Source organism: Mustela nivalis, assembly GCF_964662115.1.
Source record: "Mustela nivalis genome assembly, chromosome: 7".
Taxonomy (NCBI): domain Eukaryota; kingdom Metazoa; phylum Chordata; class Mammalia; order Carnivora; family Mustelidae; genus Mustela; species Mustela nivalis.
In genome coordinates this window covers 132360138-132382908 of record NC_139026.1, presented here as the reverse complement: position 1 = coordinate 132382908, position 22771 = coordinate 132360138, and the positions used below count along the sequence as shown (strand labels likewise).

At 45.4% G+C, this 22771-nt stretch overlaps 1 protein-coding gene and 1 long non-coding RNA gene across 19 annotated transcripts in view; one reads left to right on the top strand and one right to left on the bottom strand.

Moving 5' to 3' along the window:
* The window catches only part of KIAA1217, a 377430-nt gene that overhangs the window by 266604 nt on the left and 88055 nt on the right, over positions 1-22771 (bottom strand). For all 17 annotated transcript variants that reach the window (XM_082742072.1, XM_082742091.1, XM_082742090.1 and 14 more), the window contains exon 2: positions 14645-14928. In XM_082742072.1, coding sequence (XP_082598198.1) covers positions 14645-14758 — 114 coding nt within the window. In that variant the 5' untranslated portion in view covers positions 14759-14928. The remainder of the gene's footprint in view (positions 1-14644; positions 14929-22771) is intronic.
* On the top strand, positions 17636-22628 carry LOC309870072. 2 transcript variants are annotated; one of them, XR_014314471.1, is made up of 4 exons: positions 17636-18383; positions 18744-19373; positions 21551-21665; positions 22260-22628. It is a non-coding gene; the product is annotated as an uncharacterized lncRNA (long non-coding RNA). The 2 variants fall into 2 exon arrangements; XR_014314472.1 differs by lacking the exon at positions 22260-22628 and having other exon boundaries at positions 21551-21701.

The following is a 22771-nucleotide window of genomic DNA, read 5'->3' as shown; positions in this document are numbered from 1 at the left end:
CGCCCCACCACATCCACCTGCTCCTCTCCGTTCAGCATCCTGGTGATGTCTGAGGAAGCTCGGTGACTGTCCCAGCTGGGACCTCAGGAAGCACTCATGGACAAAAGTCCTCGCACGTTCCATTAACCCAGAAATACTCCTTGGGTGCAAGCATGACATAACAGTAAGCTGCGTCTGTCCCCGCGCTGTCAAAATCAATGCCTTGGTTCAAAGTTTCAGGCGTGAACTTGAACTTGACCCACTGGTCACGGTCCACCTCCGCACCTGTGCAGGGGCTGTCGCGCCTCGACTCAGGAGAAGGAGAGGAAGAGGGAAGGACAGGCCTGACACAACAAAGATGCCGAGAGGGGAATGCGAAAGGACTTGGTGCTGAAGTCTGAAAGCATTTCAAAAAGAAGACCCTACAGAATTTTGTGGAAAAACCCATGGAGCTCCAGGCCAGATTTTTTTTCCCTCCTAGCTCTATCCCCATCAGCTGATCCCAACCATGAACACGGTGGGGCCTTTTCCATCCGTTCCTCTGGCCACGGTGACTCGTGTGCTGCCGTGGCAGTCCAGGGAAGTGTTTCGGTGGTTCCACACAGACGGAAAGACGACACAGAGAGCTTAGACGTGCTCAGGGCCCCGGGTGCAGGCAGGAACTTGGTGAGTTCGTTCGTGGCGTGCTCACTGAGCATCCTCGCCTTTCCCACGACCCCAGCCGCAGTCCTCCGTCCCTCCGTCCCGCTCCAGACGCCGAGTCATTCCCATTCTTCTTCTCCTTGTTTTAAAGATTTTATTTATTTGCCAGAGAGAGAGAGAGAAAGAGCAAGCAGAAGCAGAGGAGCGGCACAGGGAGAGGGAGAAGCAGGCTCCCTGCTGAGCAGAGAGCCCAACAGAGGGCTGGATCCCAGGACCCTGGGATCATGACCCAAGCCAAAGGCAGTCGCTTAACCACTGGGCCAGCCTGGCGCCCACCCCTCATTTCCATTCTTCTTCCCTCATTCAATCCCTCAGTGCTGGCTGAGCTCCGTTCCCGAAGGTGCTCTCCTGGCCACTGCCTCCTGGCCACTGCAACCTCTTCCAGGCTGGGACTCAGGCTCCTCTTCGAGGTCCCTCCGACATAGCCCAGAGCAGCTGCCCTTGAACTTTGCTCTTATTCCACTTCCGAGCTCAAGGCTCAAGGCTCAAGGCTGCTCTGCGTCTGCCAGTCCAAGCTTTCTGCCGACTCTCAAGGTCCCACACAACCTAGCCTTCTTCTACCTGACGTCACTGACGTCCCCCTCCTGCAAATGACAGTGCCAGCTCACTTCCCCTGGCCTACACACTGACTCACAAGGGTCCCTGTCCTTGTCTCCACGTGCCTGTCCGCCCTCCTCCATCACCAGCCACCCACGGCTTCTTTCTACGCATTCAGATCATAATCCATCAACGGCCTCTCTGAGCACCTATTGCGCCCTGGGCATTGAGGAAACAGATCATCAGACAAGTCTCCAGGAGCCTCCAGGAGACCTCTGTCATTCCAAGAGGCACCATCTGAATTCCGATCCCCATGTGAGATCTTCCCTCTTTGCTCTCTCAGTGCTCTGGGTTCTAACAAGCTGCTATTGCTGCTACTTCTTTTATTTTGTTAAGATTTTCTTTTTTTTTTTAATTTTATTTATTAATTTGACAGAGTGAGATCAGAAGTAGGCAGAGCAGCAGGCAGAGGGGGTATGGGGGAAGCAGGCTCCCTGCTGAGCAGAGAGCCCGATGTAGGATTCGATTCCAGGACCCTGAGATCATGACCTGAGCTGAAGGCAGAGGCTTAACCCACTGAGCCACCCAGGCGCCTCAATATTTTATTTATTTTGAGAGAGAGAAAGTGAAAGCTCAGGCGGAGGGTGCAGAGGGGCAAAGGGAGAGGGAAAAGCGGACTCCTCACTGAGTAGACAGCTCGATGCGGGGTTCGAGTCCCAGGACCTTGAGGTGATGACAGGAGCCAAAAGCAGGCACTTAACCAATGAAGCCACCCAGACGCTTCTGAATTCCAGCAAGGCTCTAAGGTACATACTGCCATTTCCTAGTGTGTCTCACAAAAGAAGAGCCCCCAGAAAAGTAATTCTGTGGTCAAATAGGCTTGGGAAACATTGTACTTTTCATTCCACCTGCTCCCAAACTCCAAGTGAGATTTACAAAGTCTTTTAGCATATCAAAAGATCTGATCAGGCCCTACAGCATAGAAATTCATTTAACTTTGATTAACCAAAAATATCCCCAAATTAGAAACTTTCTCTCCATTCCCCAACCAGCTACTAACAGCCAGGGGACCTCAGATTTCCCAGAGTGTATTCTAGATCACTGCCAGTTAGAACGGACACTGTTTCATGCCGCCCTAATGTGTACGGCCCTCACTTCTCAGTGATGAGGTTCTCCTGAATGAAAAGGGTTTCGACAGGCATCCCACACGTGCTATTTGATAGAATGTAGCATCTCATGTAATCTTCACCACAACAGTACTGTCGGTCTCATTTCTGCGGTTACCAAAAAGCCCCAGGAAAACAGATGATTCACCTACATTCCACAACTAAGACTATCCCGGCATATAAAAAACTCAGTTCTATAGGACCCCAAAGTTGTTACTCTTCCCACTAAACAGATGCGTCCTTGGCAGCCCAAGTGCATTCTACTGCCTGATGTCGAGCTCACGATGTAGGTTGGGCTCACGGTGTAGGTTGATGCTAAATCACCATCAGACTGAGTTAATCCAAGAAAACACCTGCAGGAAGAATGGGTAATGGCCAAGACACAAGCTTGAATCGTGACAAGCGGAAGGACCATTTAGACACTTGCAATATGAGTTCCGTATCATTGTCCTGGACAGAATCACACTGGTCCTTTCTGGATGCCTCAATCCTGAAAATTTCTATCCAATTGGGGGCAATTTTCTCTCGGCTGGTCTGATCCAGACATCTCCTGCCACCACATAGCGTCACTTGGGTTTCTGACTCTCCTTTGCTGTCCATCTACTCCCAGAAATGCCTTAGCAGGTTTTCCAGCAGAATCTTATTTTGATTTTTTTTTTCAGAGCTCCCCTGAATATAGCACTGTTCTCCTGCTCTTCCACAACACTAATTAAAATGAAAGCTAATGTAGAGGTTGGTAGCACCCAATTAAACATGGATCAAAAGCCATGTGTTATGAATAATCCCCATTTAGGATTCTTTTTCTCTTTTTCTGTATCCTCTATGATTAATGTCAACTTCAAGTCAATTTTGCAAGTAAAATTGCAGCCCCTTGAATGTAGTCTTTTTGATCACTGAGCTCTCTCCCCCCCAAACCACCACCACAAGATGTCCTACTATGTAATATTCCAAATTCTCAGAAATGCACTTCCCTCCCCTTTAAGACACAATTCAAAATAATCAGACCGCTGGGAAACATTTCCAGCGAGCTCCTTCATCTGGTCCCTTGAGTAAGATCATCTGTTAAGTATTAGACTGTTCTCTCTGCTTATTTTTTCCCCATTGTTTTTCATCACGCCCAAATTTAGATGACTATTGTTTCTGATCCCATTCTGACTTAGACATAGGGAAGATTTGGAATTTTTGACGACGATTGTTTTTATCCTGATTCTTTCAAATCTTATCGTGGTTTTTATTCAAAGGCTCTCACTTTCTATTAAACACACAATCACGGATACACTAATATAAATCCTCTAAAGGCAACTTGTAATTTTGTAACGACACCACGATCCTTCCACTCAGGGGTGTGGCCCTAGCAGGAGTAACATCTCAACATTTACCTCCATAGATACTTACCACTACTGATCTCACTGCTTCTTCCGTGTGGAATTCCTTTTCTTCCTGGGATTACTGAAGGCCAATCTAAGTAGGAAGCGGGCATTTCAGCCATTCTAGGATCCCCACCAAGTGTCGTACTTCTTGCCACTGGGCCAAACATGTCCCCCTGTTCTAGTCCTTCCCCGTTTTCAACATTTTAAATAGATGTCCTTTGGTTTTGCCTTTCATCAGAGAGATGGTGTGATCTGGAGGTAAAAGCCAAGAACCCCCCACAGCCAGATCACAGGATTTAAATCCCGGTGCTGCCACACTGACTTGCCGTGTCACCTTGAATAAGAGCTAATTACACGGTGCCTCAGTTTCCCATTCTGTTGAGGAGGGTTAATATCGCCTGCCCCTAGCCTTGTTGGGAGGATGAAATAAGCCAGTATATGCAAAGAGCCACAGTGTCAGTCTTAGCTGATGCCAATAATATGTATTCCTTGCAGCCTTTTCCACTTTTCACCACTATAAATAGTGCTTGAGAAAACAGTGCTAAAGAAATGCTGAACATCTAGCTAACATTCTCCACGTTCACGGCCATCTGCGTAAGGGCATTTCTGCCCCCCTTCTACTGTGGCTGGATATGAGTAGTTCCTGCATATACATTGTATCAGATTTCTTAACTGCCAAGAAATTGTTTCCTTTTCCCTTAAGGTGTAGGCAAGAAATTGGTCTGTAAATGCACACTCCGTCACTGGTTCACACAACCAACTGGTTTTTATTATTGTACGTGGCTCCTCTCTCACCATTTTCCTTTTTGGATCAGAAGAAATTAGTAACTCTAAAGGGGAATGCCTTATCTAGGTCTATTACTTTAGTATAATCTATAAACCTTTCATGTATGTATTCACATATGTACGAAACATGTATAATTGTTCAAACTTGCCCCTTTACAACTTTAGCCTTTATTCACATGTTGACTATGGCCAAAGGCTTCCACTAACGAGGGTCTATGATCTTGGTGCACCTTTAGTTTCAATTCCCCTCACCTTTCAGGCTTCCCTGACACATATATCCATAGACGTAGATGCATATTTGGGAATTTTGAACACTTCACTTACATAGGGTGATTGGGTTAGAACATATCTGATAGAAAAAAAAATGTGATTGGGGTGCCCAGCTGGCTTAGTTGGTAGAACATGTGACTCTTGATTTCGGAGTTGTGAATTTGAGCCCCATGTGTGGACTGGGTGCAGAGATGACTTAAAAATAAAATCCCCCCCCCAAAAAAGAATAAAATCTGAATAATTTGGAGCTTTCATCATGACAGAGGGACTACATCAGTTCCCCAATGTATACCTGATACCCTGAGATCTCCTGCACGAGGAATAATCCAGTGTGATTAAGACTCTTCCATAATATGAAGAAGTTCATCCAAAGTAAGTCAAAAAATGCCACTACATATAGGTGTAAATATGTGTTAATACATTTATATGAGCTATAAATGTGACTGATGCTGTTGTACAGAGAAGTACATAACGTGTTAGGTACAGATATACTATGTGCAGATAAAGCCATTTGGGAAAGCTGATGTCAGAAAATGGGGCAATTTCAAAAATCTAGGTAAGTCAAACATCCCTGTAGAACCAAGATGCTACAATAAAGGATAGTGACAAATAGGCCAACATATTTAAGAGCCTGTGCTGAACTGTTAGTGCTCTCCCCTATGCAGTGGAGACTCGGAATCTGTGTCGTAAGACAGCATCATCACCTGATGGAAGTAGCCCGAAACACTAAGTCATCGTAAGGACAGCTACTCCAGAGACTTGCCCAAACAACCAGCTCTGCATGCATGACAAAAGAAATATTTTGGTATCATGGCTCAAAAACCCCCATAGGGCTTATTTGTTGTGCAGCATAATCACGACCATCCTGACTAATACATCAGTTTAAAGGTACATATTTCTTATTGTCTTCTTTCGTATTAGAATTCCCACTTGAACGGGGCTGGCTGGCTACTGAAAACTAGTGTGTAGGAGGGAGGAGTCAGCAGAGGCAGGTCACACCCTCACCTCTGGTCTGTGATATCAAGTGCCCTCTCCACAAAACGTTACTTGTTTTGCGCTAAAAGTGTGTCACTCTCACTCTTCAGTTTGTGGCATTCAGTGTTTATGGGGCATGCAGCAAAGCCCTTTATTTTATTTTTTTAAAGAATTATTTATTAACTTTTAGAGCGAAGGAGGGGCAGAGAGAGAGAGTCTCAAGCAGACTCCTCAATGAGTACTCAGCCCGATGTGGGACTTGACCTCACCACCCTGAGATCACGACCTGAGCCAAAACCAAAGCTCGGCCACATAAACAACTGAGACCTCCAGACCCCCCAGCAAAGCCACTTAAATCACAGCCCTTCTGTGACTGGATGTGTTGTGATCTGGTAATCATTGTCTCCTCTCTCCTGCTGACCCTGTTTTCCATCTGGAAAGCTTCACCTGTGGAAGGTGAGATCGAGAACATACAAATTGTCGGCAGCAAACTTCCTTCCATCAACTCCACTTCCACTTTCTACATTCCGTGTACACGGCTCCTCCACGAAGACATTCCCTAGTCTCCCAAAGCCATTCCACGAGTCCTGATCACTTCCTTGCTTCATTCGAGATGAAGAACATTTCTCTCTCTCTTCCCACTGTTAATACCCTTAACTTTTTTTCAGTGACATTGGGAGAGAACAGGAGTAAGAATATCTTTAATCTACCAACTTGAGGCAGTGTTTGATTCTTAAGACCTGCTGTTCTGATTCAAATGCAGTTAAGACTTCTCTCACTCCCGGTCTTTAACTGGGTAATGTTCCATGATTCTTGATAAAATCAAGGATATACCTTCTGAAAAGGGGATGTCAGTCAAAAGAACAGATAATGTTGAGTCTGACCGGAAGCCTACAGTTCCAAATTCCATAGAACAACTCTTCACTAATAAATAAAGTTTTCTTAGAAGTCATTAAAAAAAAAAAGTAGCATGAACCAGAAGCTGGGGTATTTATGAATAAAAAGACCAATAAATATTTTCCTTATTGATAAAGGAAATATTTATAAAAATATTTATAAAAAATATATTTATAAAATTTTTCCTTATTTTCCCTTTCACCATTGGTGGCACACATTTCAGCACCAGACGCCCTGGACTGTGGTAAACAATGGGAAGTGAGGCCAAAGGAACCAGACACTGAGGAAACAGCCCCAGTGCTATTTGCAAACAAGCACAAGGGTGAGGCTGGGTGACGGGGAGGCACTGAGATGGCCTGTAGCCCTGGCCTGAGGGAAGGCCTCCGCCTTACGCCTTACCAACCCCTATCAGATAGTTTTATTGTTCATGTTCTTATCTCCTTATTTGACCCCTCCACAATGTCTTATCAAAAGAAAATACACCTTCACGTCTCTCTCACTCACTGTATTAAATGGAAGTACACAGTAAACTTTCATGTTAAAATGGGACAAATAATACATTATATATTAATAAAAAGTCTGAAATATTTAACAAAAAGGTATTACTCATTCCACATCAAGTTCCACCACATTAGCTATAAGACTACATATAAATGGGGAGCCTGGGTGGCTCAGCGGGTTAAGCCTCTGCCTTCGGCTCAGGTCATGATCTCAGGGTCCGGGGATCAAGTCCCACATTGGGCTCTCTGCTCAGCAGGGAGCCTGTTTCCTCCTCTCTCTCTCTCTCTGCCTGCGTCTCTGCCCACTTGTGATGTCTGTCTATCAAATCAATAAATAAAATCTTAAAAAAAAAAAAGACTACATATAAATGAATTGTGACCACAAAGCAGATACTACAGACCTAGTTCGTTGACTAGTTATTTCCAGTTCATAACTGGAAAATAAAAACTGACACATCATTTTCAGAAGGGTTTCTGAGACTAAGAGCAGAAAGCTGGTTTCTGTTGGTGACAGCAAGATGGACAGATGGACATTTGCTTGTTAATGAAGACATACAAGAAGGGCTTTCCCAAATTGTGTAGTTACACGGCGACCTTGACTGAGAGACGGCTGAACTAAAGACCCTTCGGAACTCAGAGCTGCTTCAAAAAAGTAACTGCCTGGGAGCCTGGGTGGCTCAGTGGGTTAAGCCGCTGCCTTCGGCTCAGGTCATGATCTCAGGGTCCTGGGATCGAGTCCCGCATCGGGCTCTCTGCTCAACGGGGAGTCCGCTTCCTCCTCTCTCTCTCTCTCTGCCTGCCTCTCTGCCTACTTGTGATCTCTGTCTGTCAAATAAATAAAATCTTTAAAAAGAAAAAAAAAAGTAACTGCCTTTCAATGTAAAATATATACAAGAATCTATTTTCTATGATTATGTCATGCATGCTGGAATTAAGATTTATCTTTTTATTTTTTATTATTTTTTAAAGATTTATTTACTTATTTGAGAGAGAGAGGGTGTATGCGTGTTTGTGCTGGGCAGAGGGGCAGAGGGAGAGGCAAAGAGCATCCTAAGCAGATGTCTCGCCGAGCATGGGGCCCAACACCGGCTCACAGCCTGAGCCAAAACCAAGAAGCAGATGCTCAACCAACTGCCACCCAGGGGCCCCAAGAATAATCTTTTTTAAAGAACTGGCAACAAGGGGCGCCTGGGTGGCTCAGTGGGTTAAGCCGCTGCCTTCGGCTCAGGTCATGATCTCAGGGTGCTGGGATTGAGCCCCGCATCGGGCTCTCTGCTCCTCGGGAAGCCTGCTTCCCTCTCTCTCTCTCTGCCTGCCTCTCTGCCTACTTGTGATCTCTGTCTGTCAAATAAATAAATAAAATCTTAAAAAAAAAAAAAAAGAAAAAAGAAATGGCAACGAAATGTCTCTATTGCTCGACCTGCGGTGATCTACGTTAATTTTGTTACAAAACTTCAGAAAAACTAAAGGTGGAGGAAGCAAATACCAGTCAGTAACAAATAGGAAGACCACAGACTTGAGGGACTATGACCTTGGTCCAAATGGTGGCTTCTTGACTTGAGGGAAATTACTTATCTTGTCTTAGCTTCTTAGCTTCAGTCTGTTTTGACTCCCCAAGCTGCAAATGATTCCTTAATTTTTGGATTCTCCCCCCCCACCCCTTATCCCTCATATGGTTCCTATCACATTCTTTTTTTTTTTTTAAAGATTTTATTTATTTATTTGACAGACAGAGATCACAAGCAGGCAGAGAGGCAGAGAGAGAGGAGGAAGCAGGCTCCCTGCTTAGCAGAGAGCCCAATGTAGGGCTCGAAAACCCTGGGATCATGACCTGAGCCAAAGGCAGAGCTTTAACCCACTGAGCCACCCAGGCACCCCTATCACATCCTAATTGTATTAGATCCTATCACATTCTAATTGTATTAGAAATACATTGGCGAACCCATTCCTTCATTCAACAAAAACTGATGAGGCTTCATTTAGGTTGCATATTCCCTTAAATGCTGACTTTACAAAGGTAACTAAAACAAGGTTCTTGCCTTCCATAAGTATATTCTATATGGGAAAGAGAAGTATGATAAAGGCATTACTAGATAGTGTAATATAAGTACTGTAAGATGTGACCAGGGGTGCTGGGTGGCTCAGTGGGTTAAAGCCTCTGCCTTTGGCTCAGGTCATGATCCAGGGTCCTGGGATCAAGCCCTGCATCGGGCTCTCTGCTCAGCGGGGAACCTGCTTCCTTCTCTCTCTCTGCCTACTTGTGATCTCTGTCTGTCAAATAAATAAATAAAATCTTTAAAAAAAAAAATAGGATGTTGTGACCAACTTAGAAGGTGTGACATCTGGGCCGGATCTTGAAGGATCAGTATCTGTACACAAATGCTTTCTTTCTTTTACTGACGTGATGTCAGGGGCCACGTCTCATTGCACTTTTACCATGTCAGGTGCCAAATAAAGCTATATGGTATGAGTAAGTGAAAGAAATCCAAATTTTAAGCTTTTAATGACATTAAACATACAAATACATTCCAGAAAGGTAATAAAATTATGCTCGGGCAATGGAAAAAAACAATCTTCAGGTATCCAAACACGGTTGGTAAAAATGTAAAATGAATCTGAATACCAATTTGCGAAGAAGAGCTGTGGAGACTCTTTTTTTGGATCCCATCAACCAGAATATTGTAATGCAGGAGCTGCCTTTGAAACAGTAAGAGGACCCACGGCTTTCTTTTTCAGCACTCTCTGATACTGGTGTTATTGTCCTTTGACAAATGAGGGAACAGGAGCAGAGAAGGATAAAGTCTTTAGCTCCAATCATACAATTAAGCCCATGGTGGAGGCTGAATTCCAGTCCAGCCCTGCCAGGCCTCATTGCCAAATTCTCAGCTGCTAGGTGATGTGGCTTCATGCTCGGATTGCCCCACACATGTATGTCAGGGGGTTAGTACCATTAAAGCTACTACCATGCAGGGTGCCTGGGTGGTTCAGTGGGTTAAGCCTCTGCCTTCGGCTCAGGTCATGATCTCAGGGTCCTGGGATCAAGGCCTGTATCCAGCTTTCTGCTCAGCAGGGAGCCTGCTTCCCACCCCCACTCCCCCCGCCTGCCTCTCTGCCTACTTGTGATCTCCCTCTCTATCAAATAAATAAATATGATCCTTTTAAAAAAAGCTACTACTATGCAGATTAGTATTATGCTGCACTAATGGTCATCTGCATTTTCAGGAGACAGTAGAAGGAAGTTAAGGAAACCTCTTTTCAGTAATTCAGACTCAAGAAAATTCTTGATTGGCTTATTTTCAAAGGCTCAAATACAAGTTTTCAACCATGAATCTCGCAGTGTGTGAACTGAGATTGAAATGTAAGGTATGCTCTAATTCTCCTTTGGTTTAATCCCAAGGAATTGGAATCTAGATTCCCTTAATACCCAGGTATTTCATGTAAGATGCTAGATACAGCGTGGTTACCATCTTACTCTTAAACTGCCCCCAGCGGCACTGTTTTCATTAAAGCCACTTCTCTGGGAGGCAGCCAGGAAAGCAGCCAGCAGAAGAGTATGCGGTATTTAGAACCTCAATATTAGGTAAGTGGTCAGACCTGTTTATTTGAATTCCTCCTTACGGCTGGTCATACGATCTTCCTGCAAAGGAAGCCTGGAATGATCCACTTTAAGAAGGTCAGGGAGGAACAAAGGGTGCCCTGGAGAAGAGGACAGGAAAGAGGAAACAGACAGTAGGAGAAAAAGAATGGAAAAACCAGAAGACGAAGTGCTGTCCACAGGAATTTCCTAAACCGTGAACTGCCTGAGCTTATCTCTGATGTGCACAACGCTGAGTAGGGGTCATCTGAGGAACAACAGAAGGAAAAAACACGTACACAAATCCAGGCATCAGAATCTTTCCCCCTTTAAATGGTCAGCTTGGGGGGCGCCTGGGTGGCTCAGTGAGTTAAGCCGCTGCCTTCGGCTCGGGTCGTGATCTCAGGGTCCTGGGATCGAGCCCCACATCGGGGCTCCAAATTTAAGATCCAAATCTTAAAAAATAAAATAAAATAAAATAAATGGTCAGCTTGGAATACCCAAGAATTCATCCTGAATTACCCAGTAAAGGGACAGCTGACCAGCCACAGTCAGAAGACACCTGTGGCGGAGATGTAGGGATAGATCAGAGGTTGAGGCCGCTAAGCCACAGTCATTATTCCCAGTCATCTGATCCCATGAACCCCTCACGTTATATTTAGGCTTCCCATGTGAGAGTGTTAGCCAAAGCCTCATCATAGCAGTAGCAGTAATTATGAGATCATGGGTAACAGTAAAGTTAACAAATATTTTTTTTAAAGGTATCTATTTATTTATTTGACAGAGAGAGATCACAAGCAGGCAGAGAGGCAGGCAGAGAGAGAGAGAGAGAGAGGGAAGCAGGCTCCCTGCTGAGCAGAGAGCCCGATGCGGGACTCGATCCCAGGACCCTGAGATCATAACCTGAGCCGAAGGCAGCGGCTCAACCCACTGAGCCCCGAGGCACCCCAAGTTAACAAATATTTTTAATGCGAAAAATATACCATTTTGAAATACTAACTTCTCAATTTCTCAGCAAAATGAATATATTTCTAATTTTAAAAATATATATTCTTCCTCCTCATTCAACACACTATCAATTTCCTAACCTCCTTTACTCTCACCCCTGTCCTTATAGTCACACACACACACACACAGACACACACACACACAGAACCTCACCATGTCCCTTACACCGCATGTACAGACTGTTGGGGAGGAAAAAAGTTCCCTTTACCCTTCCAAGTTTTTGGCGGGTGAATTGATATTAACATCGCAGTGTATGAACTGAGATCGAAATGTAAGGTATGCTCTAATTCTCCTTTGGTTTAATCCCAAGGAATTGGAATCTAGATTCCCTTAATACCCAGGTATTTCATGTAAGATGCTAGATACAGCGTGGTTACCATCTTACTCTTAAACTCCCCCCAGCCGCACTGTTTTCATTAAAGCCACTTCTCTGGGAGGCAGCCAGGAAAACAACCACCAGAAGAGTATGCGGTATTTAGAACCTCAATATTAGGTAAGTGGTAATTAGGTAATTGATATTAACATGGCATATTAACATGAAAGAAACAAAGTTAATTATGTATATATAGGAACCCTGTAAGAATATGAGACCCAAGAACATGTAGGGTCAGTTGAGGCTTATAGGACATCCTAAGCTAAGGAATGGGGTAGGGGCTTAGGGCTTCAAAGGAGAGGAGGGTGATTCACAGAACAAAAAGAAGAGATGTTTGATAATTAGATGTTTGCCCTGCTGGACAGAGAGGTCTTTTAGAGAAATAGTGGTCTCTAGTTAATAGCTCCTTTTCTGAGCCAGGCACACTATCTAAATTATTTTAGGTCATAACAACTTTATCCTTGATTATTATGCTTTTCAGGGTAACCTCCCATAACTGATTCCCACCCCCAACAACTGTTTTTGTCTTTAGTTGAACATGGTACTTCAGGTGATGGCTTTGGCCATTTTGGGGAGTTACTCAGTTATCCTGGGTCTCTCTCATGTATACACAGGAAGTATACATTTACTAAACTTTAGTTTGCTTTTCACCTGTTAATCCATCTTACATCAATTTAATTATTAGAGGAGTCAAAAACCTAGGAAACGAAGGCTTTTTTTTTCTTTCTTTTCTTTCTTTCTTTTTTTTTTTTTGCCATACGACCTGCTCTACAGGCAATGATCAACTTACAGAACAGTGGACTCAACAAGGGTTCTGAACTCAGACTTAACCAGATTCAAATTCCAACTTTGCCTTAGAAGTCTGTGTATTTGTAACTATTCTAAGTTTGAGTTTCCTCCCTCTAAACCACTTTGGATAAAGTATGGTGCCTCATAAAAACAAGACGCATTACTTATATGGATACTGACCCTACCAGCAACGAAAAAATAGGGATATTTTTATATATGTCAATTATATCTTATAAAACTGTGGGACAAAACTCAAGTGAGTAAATAAATAAATAAATAAATGCATACATATAATAGGTGTATTTTCTTTTCTTTTTTTTTTTTTTAAAGATTTTATTTATTTATTTGACAGAGAGTGATCACAAGTAGGCAGAGAGAGAGAGAGGAGGAAGCAGGCTCCCTGCTGAGCAGAAAGCCCAATGCGGGGCTCGATCCCAGGACCCTGAGATCATGACCTGAGCTGAAGGCAGCGGCTTAACCCACTGAGCCACCCAGGCGCCCCAGGTGTATTTTCTATATACATTTGAAATGAAAACAGTCACCATTTTCTTAATTACTGAAGAATTTATCGGCTCTACATCAACCAGGATTCCCTGCCCTTCTCTCTTCTGGGTCTGCTGCCTTTTGGTAACATGAACCAAAAAACCAACATACAGCCCATAAAGCTCATTTTATCATTTTAGGCACTCTAATAAAGATTTCAGAGAAGAGAAGGTTGAATTTAAATGCATAAAATGAGACTGAGGATGAAGTACAGGTTCAAATTATTCAGGCCAACGCCAATTTCCATTTCCACGAATGCCCAAAAGCTGAGTTAGTTACACATTACTCTCGTAATCAGTTAACTGGCAAGACACTCGACTTAAAACAGCGAACGCGCCCCTCTCCCTAGAGTGTGGAAATCAGTAACAGCCCACCCTCTTCCCCAAGTAGGCTCTGCTTCCTTCACCATGTCCTCCAGCCTCAAAGGTCAATCGGATAACATGCCTATGAGGGCTACACGGGAGACCTCCCATCTCCTGTGACCCCAAAACTGTACTGTCTGCTAAAGAAGTCATTGCACGCAGCCAAGAAACAAAAACAGAAACATCCGAAGCCACAGTTGGGTGGTAATCTGGGCAGCTGTCAAGATAACCTGAGAAAACAGGTAGCTGATGACAGCGGAAAGCCAAGAATGCAAAAGGTAAACATCTGTGATTAAAAGGGAAAAAAAAAAAAAAAAAAAAGAGCAGAAACTGAACCCTAATGTCAGCTTCCCAAGGAAAAGGCATTTACCGTAAGTCTACCCCTCTGTGCTCCGCTTGACCCTGAAAACGTATTTATGTATGTATATATTCATTCATTCATTCACTGTGCTAAGCACTCAAGTGCTTTCTGAGTGCACAGTAATTGATCCTAGGGCTCCCTCAGGAGAGTAATACCCTTTCCTGCCTGTACGTCAGATGTCTTTGTGGCTGAACACCAGGACAATCCTTTTGGGGGAAGCGCAGGCTCTCTGGGTCTCTCCTCTCTGGCATTCAAGAGAACTGAGCTTTCAGGTCAAACCTTTAACTGCAGGCTGCCTTCTCCTCCCAAGGGCCAAAACAGACCTGGAACAACCCAACAGTGGGCACAATCGACTCCACTGTTTTTCCCCCTCTGAACTGCCGGTCACTCTGCTTTCCCTCATGTTCATTTCAGAATGAGCTGTGCACAGCAAAATGGTGCCATGTTCCTACCTGGTCTCTCAGCCTCTCTTGGTGGCCCATGATTGCGGTGGCATGATGAGGGTATTTCTGCTTCAGATGTTCCAGGAAAGCTTCTCTCTTCCTGTCCATCTCAGATGTTTGCATTCCCAGGATTTCTTTGGAACTTCGGGGCCCACCTAGAGTGTGTCTCCTTGGGATGTTGCGGGACGGCCGGGAAACTGAAACACGACTGTTTCCATTAGAGAGGCGTTCCTTGGTTCTGCGGCATTCTGCATCTTCTAAGGACGTTACATGGAGACTGCTTTTTCCTTGTTCTGAAAGTCAAAAAGAACAAAGTACAGTTCATAATTAATGATCTCAATAGATATCTCATTTAAAGAATACCGAGAGGGTATGTGGCGGCTGTTAATGTGTAAGTGTAACCTAGCAGGTGTTTTTGTTTGTGTTTTTGTTTTTAAGGCAAGAAGGGGGAATAAAATCAACAATCAAAGGAACTACAAAAAAAAAAAAAATCACACTAAAAGGAAAAATTGCAGAAAAAAGTGGGCTATGTCTGACTCTTCCCTGAGGTTATTCAAAATAAGAACACGTGGTCAGACTAGTTTGCAGGCTACTGGGTTCCCCCTTACCTTCATCCGTAATCATAGAAAAGTTAATTGCAGTGGCTCTTATTATTTCTTTATTTTTTTAATTACAATTTCATGCTGGTAACAGGACTTTTACATTTCTACAATCTGAGACACTTACTTCATCCCCAAGACCCAAAAAAGCTCTCATAATCACTGAAGGGTGAACCACATACAAAATCCAGCCTCCCCCGCCAATTCGGATAAAGCAAACAGATGGAATATTATTAGGTTAATATTATCATCAGGTAAGAATGGAGGAAATGGAAAGGCTTAGACACATTTTATGGAAAGCGGACTTTAAAACACACAGTGAAAGGGAAGAGATATGATACGTGTGGATGGCCTAAACCTAGACCCTTGGGCTTGACCCTGCCTCTGACCTGGGCTTTAAGGGCCAAGCTGACTTCCACCTAGAAGGGAGCAAGTGAGCGAGGCAATGACAATGCTTCCCCTGCCCGACGCGGACAGGGGATCTCTACTCATTCTCGATGGCTGGCAAATGGGTTGTTGGGTTTGCAGATTCCAGTTAACTGAGAAGAAAAAGGCAATTACTTCTCCAAACCCCGCGAACAGCAAGAGAATGTTATAAACATTCAAATTATCTTTGTAAGGAAGAGTTCTTAGACCCTACACAGATGCAGGCCGAACAGAGTGTCCCTGCTCACTGAATTCCCAGGAAAAAGCACTGAGTGGGGGGGTCTCAGGAGTTCTGCCTTTCACGCTAGACTTAGATCCCTTCCAGTCTCACTGTCTTCGTGATTAAAATGAAGATGGTGGACTAGTAATAGATACACAGTCTTCTAGCTCTACATCCTTTAAAATCTAATCTATTTTTTAAAGACGTTTCCATTTGTTAACTATTGATCTTGAAAAGTTAGGGGCAGAAAAAGAGATCTAATATTCGAAAGTTCTAGATTGGAGTCTCAGACAGAGAAACAAGACTTTACACCAGAGACACCCACAGTGCCCGGCTTATGCCTAAACGAGCTCGTCTAAAAGGCAACGCCACCAACACGTTCCCCACCTCACTGTCTAGAAACGTCTCTCTACAGAACTCTCGGTACAACACCCTTTGGTTAGGCATAGAAAACATTTTAAACTCAGGCTGGCTTTCCTACTCTGCTTTTCCATCCCTAGAAGAGTGTTCTGGGAATAATTCTTCTTGTTAACTCTTCACTTCTCATTACGTTGCTAATTATAGCATCTCCATCAACACCAATGAGGAAAGGGAGGAAGAAAATAGCCAAACTGGTTAATTCTCCTACTTTTCACATGTTTCAGCAGTAAATTCAGAAGGGGGGGAAGATGAAAATATTGACTAAAAAGATATTGAGAGATGAATGGTATTATTTATTTAGGTTGCCTTCGCGTGACGTGCACTCACGTGACGGCTACCTTCTTTGTGGTGTCTTCTTGAATAAAACAGAAGGAACAGGATCCGCTGAGTGAAGCTAGATGCAGAAAATGCCATATGTCAGCTTGGTAAATACGTGTGCAATCTGGTTTAGCTTTAGCTTCTGGAGTGCGTATGTGTGCACATGAGTTTTATATTAGCCCAAAACTTGTTGTACACTTGATGTAACGCTGTTGACTTTTTAAACAGATTTTTACGATTACTTTTGACATCATTAACATATTTTCAAAATTATCCAGGACAGCTAGATTAATGAGCAGGACTGGATCTCTGGAAAGGTGACTTCCTCACGTGGGCACACACAGACACGCTCACGGATAAACGTTCAGGAACCTTCCACACCAACAGGGGCAGAAAGTTCCATTCCACCTCGCTCTGTCACAAGACTCCCAAGAACTATGCTGTTTCATCCAAGGCTCCTCAGGATAGGTCAAGGCAGCCAGAACAGTAGCCCCGTGGAGACTGAAAAGAGTTTTCCGCTTTCTTCCTTCAGATAAACTGGGAAAGGAACAGGAGGGGAAGGGGCAGCGTTCAGGGTCCATCTTCTGTCACCATTCACCTTTGGGCAGCTCCGACTTGCCCACACTCTAAACCCCTATTTTTTTTCTAACACTTTGCTCTGCAAGGTCCTGTCGACCTTATGCTACTTTGCCTTTTTTTTCTCTCTCTCTGGTGGATTCTTCTAAAATGTCTCCAGTTGCTTAACAAGGTTTAACGTGAATTGGTGGAAAGCAGTGATCAGCACCGATGACTAATGCACCGATGGCCCGGGGGCACAGTCCCCTGGCAGACATCCAGGAGCCGGTGGGACTCCCTCCTTCCCGCGTCTCACCTTTTTGCCCTCTACCTCCCCCAGCTATGGGCCCCATCTGTTTCCCATCCGACCACCAGGCACCTGCTCCGTCCTCCCAGGCACCCCCGACAGCCCAACACCACGATCCACACAAAGCCACCCTGAACACGCGTCCCCATCACCGGAGCCTTCTCCCCAGGGAGGCTTCGCTCCTGGGCGCTGCCGACTTCCGCGCCGGAAGCAGAAGTGACAATGTCACCATTCCAGTCTTTTGGGGGAGAATGTGATCTCTCACCTGAGGAGCCCCAACTCCTTATGCAGGGAGAGAAACAAACGAGAGGGGACCGGGCAAAGCACACGGAATCCCAGTTCCACAGCCGTGGAGTCAGAGATCCAAGTCTGGGCCAGTTCGTCATTATCCACAAAGCCATCAACACAGAAATAAAGTTCTATTTTTCGCCTGGAATGCGTTTGGGTGCTAACGTTTAAGGAGGGGTGTGTCCCGCGGCTCCCTATTCTGGGAATCCGTGCCAAACAAAGAACGGAGCTGGAGCATGAAGACCCGCTTTCAGTTTCCCCTTCCTGCCGCTCCCAGCCTCTGCCCAGCCCAGGGCGAGTCCTTTGTAGCTGCTGGGAGCAGGGCAGAGAGCACAACGGGAGCCTGGGGCAGGGAACAACCCCTCCAACCTTCCGTGGAGCAGAAGTAGGGGTGAGGAGGGCAGAAGCGCCTGAGAGTTTCAAAGGGCGGAGATGCAGCAAGTGATCCCACGGGCCGGAGACCATGGGGCCCCTGGGCCACAGCTCCGATGGCTTCAGCCAAGTCCACTGACTTACAGCGGGGTCCTTGTATCGCTGGGACATTCCACACCCACTTTCTCCCCGAGAGTCAGCAACCTCACTTCCCTGGGATTTTTATTCCTGAGCGAAGACTAGGTAAGTCACGGCCTCTCTGAGAAGGAGCCCCTCACTTCTTTACAGTGGCTCCTGGTGAGCTTCTCTAAAACTGTGCCAAGTTCCTCTCTAACCATAGAAACACCATGAGAAACTGCTGTTTTGTCTGGTTGTCTGTCCCAACCCCGTGGCAGCGACAGTATCCTGTCCGTCTGTGTCTTCACACCACAGTGTCCTCCTCTTGCACACACACAGAAAGGCTGCATTTTCCAGGACCCTTCATCTAGCGGGGGTCTTGGACTAATAATTCGTCCAGTCAATGCAAGTGAGGTGAGACACCTTGAGTCCCCGCCCCAGGTTCCTGAATAATCGTCCTTGCTCGTTCTCTTTCTTCTTTGCTAGCTGAATGCAATGGCTCCAGTGGAAAATGCCAAAGCCTCGGGGAATGGGATCCCAGAGTCAGCCTAAAGCTGGGCGCCCAGGAGATCCACCTGGCCAGGAATGTCCGCATTCCCTTGTGTTCAAAAAATTAACACTGACTAAACCACACAGATCTCGGGGTTATTACAATTAGCCTCCTGACTAATACAGATCACATATTCTGCTGGGGGCCCACGCGGTTCCTCGGTTGGCCAGTTCTCTTGTTACCATCCCACAGATCACCCCCATACACGAACTGGCACAGAAACTGCAGCTGAAATCAGACCATGATCATTATTCACCTAAACATCCTGAAAAATTAAGTAAGTGACAGAGAAGTTTTCTGGTATGGGTTTTCAGACAAAAGAGGAACAGTCCCTCTGCTCCCCAGCGAAGTATTCTCATCTCAAGTGTTGGTCGGATGATTCACTCATTCATTCTCAAAAATACATCTTGAGTGTCTGCTCTGTACACTAAAAGGACTTAGGAAACGCAGTGAAGTTGTGATCAAGACAGAGATAATCCCCTTGCCTCACAGCGGATCCACATTACAAACAGGGACGCAGACAATGAACAAATAATATGTAATAAGTGCTCGGAAGGATGAAACAGGTAAGGGGCAGAGACCGATGGGGCAGTTTTAGAGTTCTGAGCAAAGATTTGAATATCAGGGACTCCTCGATGGGCAGTGGGCACTGCCAGTGCATTCTCTCTCTCTCTCTCTTTTTTTTTTTTTTTTTTGCAAGTTTAAGGTGTACAGTGTGCTGGTTTGATACATTTATATATTGCAAAATGATTACCCACCCCCCAAAGCAAACACTACCTTGAAACACTGGTGAATCAGGGGTTGGGGGAGGCAAGCAGGTGGACGGTAACACTTCACCTGCCCAGGGGTTTCAAGAGCTTAGGGGCCGGAGGAAAAGCAGACACCTCAGGGTTGCTGGGGGCTGACACATCCCAGAGAACGTCCCAGAACAGCTCTGAGGAGCCCATGGCCTTCAAAGGGAGCGTCAGGTTTTTAGACGGCAATTCGGCCAGTAACTACCAAGTGCCTGCTCGGTGCGGTGCACCTCGAGGTACAGACTCACACTGCTGCCGACCTAAGCAGGCTGCTTATCCAGCCACGGAAGCCTCGTTGATGAGAGCTATTCCTGAGGTCACCGTAGGCCCTGGTTTGCCTGAACAGTTGTGCATTACAACTGCCATCCCAGCAAAATTATTTATAGGGTGCCGTTTCACTTTCAAAAGTGTCTCGGTCTAGATAGTAAGTCACACGATCACCCAGGGGATCCTTACCTACAGTAGACTGACGGGTAAACTCCAAGTCCCGGGATGGGACCCTTAGCCTTTTGTTCAAGAAATATTTCCTGAGTGCCTTCTACATGGCTGGTGTGTTGGGTAGAGGGCATGTGAAGGATGAAGAAGACTGGCCGGCCCTGGTATTCCGCACTGTAACCCAGTGAAACAGACACAGAAACAAATACCATCAGGTGTGGCTAGGAGTGGCTAGGAGCGGGCATGGGGTACTACAGGTGATGTGAGCCGAGGCCTGGCCTCCCTGTACGGTCGTCGTGCTCACCATCCACCTGGAACAGAAGCCGTCCTCCTTTATAGAACTCAGTGGGACCCCGCACATACAACCTGATACTTCTCACCCTTACAATCTCTCTAGCCCCCCTCCCCCTCCAACCTGCCCGACCTCTAAATGCTCAAATGCCCCAGAGCGCACTGCGACCTGTACACACAGACCCCATCCCAGCAGATCCACCACAGGCCCCAGACCTTTCTCCTCAGTTCCAGCGGAGAATATCCACGCAGCTATCAGCATTCCGGACATCTGGATGTGAGATAAACATCTCCATCCTCACCTATCCAAAGGACTTCCTGGTCTCCTCCATTTCCAAGCCAGAAACACCCTTTCCTCTCCTCGGCGGCACTCAAATGCTTTCTTTCCTGTTTAAGTAAACGGCAACCCCATCCCTCCAGCCAGGCGGACAGACATTTCTGAAATCATCTGGGACTCCTCCTTTTCTCTTGTATCTTACATCCATCCAATCCCTCCGCAAATTCTTTTGGCTGTACTTTCAATATACACAGAACCTGTCTTCTTATCACCACCTGTCCTACTACCTGCTGGTCCAAGCAGGTCCTGCAGGTCCAGGCTTCTGTATGGCTTACTGTAGAAGCCTCTGACATGGTCTCTCTGCCCTTCCCCTGCGCCCACCAGGGTTATTGTCCGTGCAGCACCCAATAGTTCCCTTTTATATGACAAGTCAGACCTGCCAGCAGCTGTGTGATCTGGCCTGGGATTACCTCTTAACCTCTTTCTTCCCACCCTTCTCCCATGTCCCTGCTGTTCTCTGAACAAGTTCTTGCCTCTTACCTCCCTAGCCTCTTTCAGATATTTATTCTAAACACACACCAGCGAGGCCCTCTCCCTGATAACCCTCTCTCCATACTCCCTGTTCCCTTTTCCCGCCTCTGGTTCCCTATGGTCTGATTTCCATTTAATAGAGTTGCTGGATAAAATATGAAATGCCCAGTTAAAATTGAATTTCAGGTACACAAGGAATACTTTTAGCATAAGTATGTTCCAAATATTGCATGGGATATACTTATACCAAAAAAAAAAATTTTTCATTGTTCATCTGAAATTCAAATTTAACTAGGCATCCTGTGTTTTTATTTGCTAAATCTGGCAATGCTGCCATCTAACATGCTATATATTTCATTTATCTGTTCATTGTCTCTCTCTCTCCTATCCCCTTTCCTCCAAACTTGGTTCTTAGAACATAAGTTCAATGAAAGCAAGTATTTTCCAACTACTTTGTTCATGGCTGGGTCACCAGCAGCTAAAGCAGTAACTACTATGTAACAGATGCTCAGTGTTCATTGAATGAATGAGTAAGTAAATAAAGTGATCACATTCCCTCAGCCCAACCATCTCCAGCCTCTGAAGCATCTTTGAGTTGCCGTGGTTGTTTGAAAGTTATTTCTTAAATTGGTCCCATTCTAATTGCCCCTCTAGATTCTGTGTCATTCATTTTAACAGAGGCCGGAAGACTCAGTCTCTGCGGTAGGATCCTGTCCTATCAGTTAAGGGAGGGAAGGCGAGCCTTATCTCCCACCGGACCCTACTGACCAGGCGCCCTCCAGGAAGAGTGTTCTGTTTTAGAAGCACAAACACAGATACCTAGACTGACGACTATAAAATGGGGGATTCTCCCGGGTTTACTAAGCTTAAAGGTTCCTGAGTTTCACCCGCAGGAGTAAGGGGGAGAAGGTTGGGGGGGTTTCTACGTCTTGTAATTCCATTTTCTTCAATCTAGCTTAGTTTTGCATTTTCAGTGCGGATGAGTCATTTGTTACTTCCCTTTTGCCTTTTTAAAACACACACACCTTTTCCCCTGTGCATAATCCCTACTCCCACGCAGAGCACGGCAGCCCCGCAAATGCTTCTCTTAGTTCCTAACTGGCCCCTGGATGAACCTGGGGTAGGGTGGGCGGGGATGGTTTCGGGCTTGTGCGGGTTTCTGAACAAGCTGCCTATATGATACCAGATGATAGGCTCTGGCATCACAGACGTCACGGACTGGAGGGCAGAGAAGTCCCTTCTCCACCCAACCCCACTGTGAAATTTCTTCGGAACAACATAAGCTTCTGGAAATTCCCTACGGAAAAGACAAGTCTATCACAAACACAATTAAAGGAAAACTGCCTGGAGAAAATCTACCCAAATCGTCTAACAACTCCCAACTTCTGAATTAAAGCATGCAAAGATTCCGCACAGCCCCATCTATCATCCGGATGGACCCGTGCTCCCCTGCTGTTCCGATCTGCAAAATAAAACATCCCTAAACTCTGTAATTTAACTCTCAAATTCTGCAAAACGTGCAACCCAGCATGCCTTTGCCTCCTGGGATTCCCCCAATCAATGAATGGAAACGCTGCCCAGAAACAGCTCCTTTCTCCCACGGCTGGGAGCAGCGAGTATGAAAAAGCTGCTTTTA